At 36.8% G+C, this 7,829-nt stretch overlaps 1 protein-coding gene across 1 annotated transcript; it reads left to right on the plus strand.

Moving 5' to 3' along the window:
• Nucleotides 1-5,090: 5,090 nt before the first annotated feature.
• On the plus strand, nt 5,091-6,564 carry LOC149392068 (uncharacterized). Its single transcript, XM_089621160.1, has one exon. It carries the CDS (start codon nt 5,120-5,122, stop codon nt 6,440-6,442), a length of 1,323 nt encoding a protein of 440 aa, XP_089477286.1. The 5' UTR covers nt 5,091-5,119; the 3' UTR covers nt 6,443-6,564.
• Nucleotides 6,565-7,829: the final 1,265 nt, after the last annotated feature.

A 7,829-nucleotide genomic window follows, 5' to 3' on the forward strand; every position in this document is an offset into this window, starting at 1 on the left:
TATATATATATATATATATATGTGTGTGTGTGTGTGTGTGTATGTGTGTGTATATTATTGACGAAAGGGAAAGTAAACTCAGCGTTATAGTTGCACGGATATGGCTAGAAAAACAAATTAATATAACAAATTAAAACTCCAACCGTTGGAGTTTATTTGACCCTCTCAAAGTATCACATCAGAGAAGTTGTTCTTTCTATGTATCTTATATTAAAAAAATAGAGCCAGTACACCTTTTTTATTTTTTTGTCTCGTCTGTGATTTGATTCTGGGTAGATTTTGGAAAAAGGCTAAAGAAGCACCATAAAAGTGACACTCCTACTTAGCGGTACTCACTTGTTTGTCTATGGTTAGACAGAAAAAAAAATGATACGGAGAATAATATTAATGGATTGTAGATGATGATTGTGACACGAAAAAACCTGCCATGCTTCCATTTTTGTGGCCTTTCTTTTTTTTTTTTCTTGTTTAAGGGTGGTCTAATCATGTACCAAGATTGCTCACTTTCTAATTTTCGTTGCTTTCTTTTCTTGAGTTATCTTTCGTGCGTTGAACTTAATTTTGGTGCGTATATGAATTTTTTTTAAGGGTTATGGGACAAAATGGAAGTCCATCTCTCAACACGTAAAGTGTTGATAATAGTTTTTGAAGAATAATGGTGGGTTTGTTTCCAAGTTGTTTGAGTTGTCCACTAGTTTTATTAGTGTTGGAACGGTGATATTCGAGCATGTTATTTTTCCACATCGTCTTTTCTTGGCACTCGTAATTAGTTTCTAATCGGCCAAATTTTCTTTTCAATTTTGTGCGTTTCGTTCTTATAGACTATCAAGTGCCAAATCTCCAAATTGAAGTTTTTGGGTTCTTCGTCAATCTTAGACTCTTCAACTCCCAGTGCGAATTTCTGCTTAAGTTACCTGTTTTAAAATTGAGGAGGTGTTACTCTTTTTGGTGGCTAAAAGTCAATTGTTGGTTGATTGGTGGGACGATAAAATTAGAGTTTTGTTCTGTTTTTGAGACATGAAGATTGCTGCTTTCGATTTTTGTGATATTTTATGTTTCTTGTATTTTTTTTTATCCATCATAATGTTGGGCATTCGGTTGGAACGAAAATTTGATTCCGACCTAGCCAGAACTCATGCCCTGAATTTTCTAGTTTGAATAATGCTAGAATTTTCCAGTGGAACATTAATGAAATTTATCTAAAAACAGGATTTGATATATTCATATTTTTATTTTTAGAAAAATTGTCAACTTATAATTTATTGCCATTAACACCCTAACATTTAAAACAAAAAGCAATCATTTGAATAATTACTAATCATCTTAATTGCATTATATAATTGACTTGCTTTTTTTGGGTCGGTAGTAGTAGAAAAGGAAAACGATATTAAATTTGAAGATAATTGCCATAAATTAAGGAAGAAATTATTAATTTGAGGGTGAAAGATAAAACATCAAGCTTTGCGGGTTTTTTTTTTCCCTGTTAATTTGGTATAAATATACGCATATTACTAATACCTTTCAGGTAATTTGGGCCATGTTTGGTAATAAACTCAAAAAGAGTTTTTGACTTTTCAAGAAGTGAAAATAAGAAACAAAACTGAAAATGTGTTTGGTAAGGTGTTTTCGGAAAAAAAATTTCAAAAAATTTTGAATTTGTTTTGTAAAAAAATAAAGAAAACTGAAAACAAATAAAATGTGTTTTTGGAAAAAAATTTATTCTCTTCTCTCCTCATTCTCCTCACCCGCGCGTAAGACTTGAAAAAATAAAAATAAAAAAATCCGGCCATCTTCTTCAATCACCACCGAGCCTCACCATCGCCGCCAAATATTTTTCATTTTTTTCAAAGGGTGTACCAAATAGTTTTCATTTTTTTTCATTTTTTCAAAAACAAAAATGAAAACTGTACCAAACTGTTTTTTCAGTTTTTTCAATTTCTCAAAAACAAAAATGAAAACTGTACCAAACAGTTTTTTTTAAAACAACTGCAAAATAATTTTTCAGTACAACTACAAAAATTAAAAAATATAAAACAACAACTTTTTGAGTTAACTACCAAACAGGCCCTTGGTTTCTGTTACTTTGGTACAAGTTTACGCCCAAGCTTGAGGAGTACCTTTGTATTTTATTAGATAATTTGCATAAACTCTTAAACTTCTTTACCACCGTTAATCTTCATAATGAATTTTGGCTCTCGTCAACAAAAAAAATTCACACGACAAACAAAAAAAAACTATTTTAGTAACAAGTATGTTAACACTAATTAATTATTTATTACATATATTACTAATTACATAGATATTACACTGATAAAATCATTTTAGATGTATATTTTAAGATATAGCTAGTGGTTTTTTATAGTATATTTTTCTAGTGTATATATACATCATTCCAAAATATATTACAAATTAGCTATATGTTCTGAATAAAGATGTCGAAAGAGCTAGGCCGAGATGGTCTGAGCATTTTTTATCAAGCTCAGGGGCACGGTCCAAGCTATTTTTACTAGGCGCCCGAGCTTGAGGAGTATCTTAGGCCCAACCCTGACCTGATCTAAGGCCCTTGGAGCTGAGGGTTGAGCTCTGCTGGCATTGAGGTATATCCCTAGCCGAACCTAGATCCTTCAACAAAGTCACTTCGGCCTAGCCGATTTATGAAGCGGTTCAGATTAGTCTAAGACCCTTGAACAAAAGAGGATTGGGCCGTGCGGGTCGGCCTAATTGACAAATCTAGTTACAAGGACATAAGTTTTTATAAAACAAATGTGAACATTGAAGTTGCTAGGAGTTACAAATGCCCACAAATTGAAACTTCAGAAACTGTTTTCTAGACAAATATATATATATATATATATATATATATATATATATATATAGCATATATATAACTACTCGAGTGTCGATATAACTTGAGATATAAGACTAGCAATTAATGTTCAACTTTGAAGTGTGATCGTTGAAAGCAGTTAATGCTTAAATTATGATACCAATGAACATTGATGAGTTAGGCTTTACATAGATATAAACTATCGAAAAAATTATCGGAAGTCATTTTACATAAATTAGAAATACGATTACCTACAAAGCAATTATTTACTTATGAAATTGTCAATTGGGTTGAACAAGGCTGCGAAATTCATAAGATGTAAAGGAAGTATATCGCATATCTTTATAAGAACCTCGTCCAACTCTTCATGCAACATAAAAAAAATTTGATGGAGAAAATAAGAGGTTCTACATAATTTTTGTGTTTTAGTGCCAACTCTCGAAAATGTTAACAAGAAAATGACGATTTTTATTTATTTTAGATGATGTCAATTTTTGGCGGCACAAATGAAAATGACTCAAAACTTGATATTTTACAGGATTTCAATTCTTGGTTTGTAGCAATTTGATATTGAATTTCTTATGTGGCAAGTAATTTTTTTAGATAAGCCATTGAAAGTGTCATTAAAGGTACAAAGAATAGATTTATCAGATGATTGCTTGATTTAAGAGTCAGTTAGCCTTAAGAAAGAAAGATTAAAAAAAAAAAGTTCTATCTTTATGGATTACATAAAGGCAAGTGCTTTTTAAGAAATATAAAGTGAAAATTTGAGTAAAACTAAAAGGAAAAGAAGAAAAGCATAACTAAGGATTATGAGGGGACGCTGCGAATAGTAAACATATCGACACTGTTAGAATGGCAGATGATAGGCAAGCAAAACCATATAAGTAAGAGCTCATCCATTTTCATTTGTCTCTCTTATCGCAGGCATATATTATTAGCAGCCATGATTGGCTAAACTTTCTTAAAAAGGATAATATAAGATCTTGACTGCTGGCGATTCACACGTCACTAACACGTCATTGTTGCGTCGTCTGTTACAAATTTTATTTCCTGTAGCAATATCGAGAAAAAACCCACCCACCACTTTGTTATGAGATCTCTTTTTAAATACTACGTATAATCACATAGAGAGGTGTAATATTTAGCATTATACCCACGGAGGAAGTCAATAATTCAAGTTACGGGAGATTTATATACAAAAAAAAAAAATTGAGAATAAATTGAGAGAGACTGATTTATATATTTTAAAAGTAAAAATATGTAAAAATAAATTGAAGGGGGTTATAGCCCTCTGACTTTTTATTGGCTTTATGCTTGAGTATACCTAGAGGTATTTTATAGTTACATAAAATATAGACACCCATTTTATTGAATGATTTTATTTTGAGATATCAATCACCAACATACATATTGTATATTCTAGAAATATAATATAATTAAAAATATTATTGTCTTTAATTAGATACAATAGAAATTTCTAATAAATGCATATAACCTGCGTGAATTAAAATGCTTAGATACCGACATTACCCAATCTTTAAACCTTCTGTGCTACTTGTGGGGGTAGGATTAACCACCACCACACTTAAACCAAATTATTAAGCCAAATCTCAAACTAGACGAGAGCCCATATAACAATCCCTTCACTTTGAAAAGGACCATCAACTCGACCATCGAAATGGGCTATAGCCTTAATGGATTAACCAATCTTGTTTGACCAATGACATGGCTCACAAATGCTATTATCGTCTAATGATATCGAACCACTTATTATATACAAAAATTTAGCAATATAAGTCACATAAACATTTGCGTTTTAGCCAATGTTTTGTAAATTTTTCATAATTAACAATTTTTTTTTTACTAAAAGCAATTTTACTAAACACTTTAAACAATTTGGCTTTTAGAAAAATAGACTTAATAGACTAAACCCTAACTTATTTCAACATTCGTGAAATCCAAAGAAGCATGACACATTTAGGCCCAAATTATATAAGCCCAAAGGATATAGTTGAGGGGACAGTTTTAAGTATAATCTTTCCAAATAGCAGCTAATTTAAATCATTTTAAAAATATTATATATAGTTTTTAAAATAGTAAATAATTATTTTCCTTCTATATAAATAGAGATCAAAATAGTACACAAATCTTAAAAAAAAAAAGAAAAAAAAGATGGCAAATATCAAGAAAAATCAAGAACAACGTATATTTATAACTTAAAAACATATATTTTTGTAGTAAAAAGTTAAAACTTATAAGTAGACTATATTGGTGAATGGTGATAGTTATATGAAACGGCTACCAAAAGCAATATCCATGGTATGCAAAGCCGAAATGATAAGGCCCGTATATCCAAATATTTCTCAACCAAGATATAGTTGGGCCTATATTGGGCTGGATAGTTATCATCACGTTGTCTCATCAGTCTTACTCCATCGAGAGAGAGGGAGGGATTTGTGTTCGTTCATCATCACGAGTGTGGCTGGAAAACCCCCAAATGAGATGAACCCAATCTGCAACCTCGGCCGGCAACAGCCGCGAGTGCACCCCCTCGCCCTCCGCCACACCCCACTCCGCCACTCCACCTCCGCCGTCCGATTCCGCCTCTCCCCGCGACGCGCCGCCGTGAGAGCGTGCGCGTCGGGATCCGAGATCGACATGGTCCGCGACAGGCAGGGGATGTACCAGCCGAAGCAGAAGAAGGTGGTCATCCTGTGGGACCTCGACAACAAGCCCCCGCGAGGCCCGCCGTACTCCGCCGCCGTGGCGCTGAAGAGCCTCGCGTCCAAGTTCGGCGAGGTCTCCGAGGCGTCGGCGTACGCGAACCGCCACGCCTTCGTCCACCTCCCGCAGTGGGTCCTCGACCAGCGCCGAGACCGCCGGAGCCTCGACGCCATGGAGCGGAAGGGCATCGTCGCCGCCGCGGAGCCCTACGTCTGCGGCGTCTGCGGCCGCAAGTGCAAGACCAACTCGGACCTGACGAAGCACTTCAAGCAGCTCCACGAGCGGGAGAGGAAGAAGAAGGTGAACCGCATGAACTCTCTGAAGGGGAAGAAAAGGCAGCGATTTAAAGAGCGATACATCACCGGGAACGAGAAGTACACGGCGGCGGCGAGGGAGATTCTGACCCCGAAAGTCGGCTACGGCCTCGCCGGGGAGCTCCGGCGAGCCGGAGTGGTGGTGAGGACGGTGGAGGACAAGCCCCAGGCGGCGGACTGGGCTCTGAAGCGGCAGATGCAACACTCGATGAGCAGCGGCGTCGATTGGCTCCTTCTGGTCTCCGACGACTCAGACTTCTCGGAGATGCTGAGGCGGGCTAGGGCGGCGAGCCTCGGCACCGTCGTCGTCGGCGATTGGGACAAGGCCTTGGGCCGCCAGGCCGACGTGTGGGTCCCATGGGTCTCCGTCGAGAACGGGAACATCACCGACCGGGATTTGGTCCCTCGCCGGAGGTCCAGCTCTTTCGGCGACGAGCAGAGCGATGACGACGAGTTTGAGTCCGGCGATGATGATCGGGCGGTGCTCTCGGAAGCGGAGGGTTTTGATGAGAGGTTTCACTTGTTTGCGGACAGTGACAGTGAAGAAGAGGATGACGTTTTTTTAGTCGACTAGGCAAGAAAACCTCTGTATATGATACGGTTTCAAATTCATTACATACTTGAGCTTGAGCTGTGTAGTGTTAGTATTAAGTTATTAACCAAGTTAAAACCTGTCTGGTATTATTTTTATGCTCATTGAATTTGTGTCGCACACATTAAACATGGTGGTTGTGAGATTTGTTGTAGAGATAGAGAGGGCACGTGCGACGAGCGCACCGACAGGAGCGATGTTAGACGGATCAGATCACAGTGAATGGTTGGTTTGTTGCTTGTTACAAGACTTTGAACCGTATATGTACATTTTGTTGCATTAAATATGTGTGTGTACAAATATAATGTACAATCCGTTTCTAAGAGACTCCGGTTATTGACACGTCGTTTTCGACCCATTCTATTTGGGCCAAAACTATGTATCGAATCGAAAGGTGTGGGAGATTTAGGCGTATGACTGTGCTATGTAATTTCTTTCCGATTGAACTCAAACCCAATTTCTAAATGACGTTTTAAAAAAAAAACTCTTACACCACACATACACACACACAGATATGTATCATGTATATATATTTTCGATATTTTATTTGCATTTGTCGGATAGATCAAGGACCGAAATATCGTTATCGTTGTCATACTGAAACCCAAATTTTGTGGGTATATCGTGGTAACCAATAGTTTACCGTGGTATACAGTAAAGAAAATGATATATTGTACCGATGAAGTTATCAATGGCCGAGCGTGAGTCTGTGTGTGTTTTTCTTTTCCGTCTTTTGCTTTTATTTTGCGTAATTTCATTGATCGCGGCTTGATAAAACCCAAAATTCGACAACTATATATTAGAAATAACCGCCGCTCACGTGCTTAAGTGGAGGTTGATATGGTAACTTTGTGCTCAAGTGCTCACATTTGAAAGTTTCAGACTAGTCTTGATTTAATCGTCAGTTTCTTCGATCTTCTCGGTTCTGTGTGCTAGTTTGACTAGTCTATATTTGGTCATTGAGACCTTTGCACGAAACTTTTTGGCAGGAGCATGCTGAGTTGACCTTACTTGGTCTATCAGGATTAAACTATTCACCCTCATAACATGTACAAAAAATACATTGAAAATAAAATCCGCTGAATAGCTTATTTGATGTTAGAAATCAATAGGGTTTTATTTGATTTTTTTTTTCCCGAGTACAGGACTCGAGGACCAATCTTGAAGAGAAACACACATAGCCCATAATAAGGAAAGAACACCACCCCGAGTATAACATTAAATACCATGATAAGCGGGTGGGAAAATAAGACTAGTAAAAATATACAAGAATGTGGTCACGTAAGAAAGTAACTATACGATGTCAAAGACTCGGCGGTTACAACAAAAATAACTATTTTGAAGTCACGAATCAACGACTACCATTATG

The sequence above is a fragment of the Urtica dioica genome, chromosome 7 (assembly GCF_054948205.1).
Source record: "Urtica dioica subsp. dioica isolate 48M chromosome 7, U.dioica_male_clone48M_v1_H2, whole genome shotgun sequence".
Classification (NCBI taxonomy): Eukaryota; Viridiplantae; Streptophyta; class Magnoliopsida; order Rosales; family Urticaceae; genus Urtica; species Urtica dioica.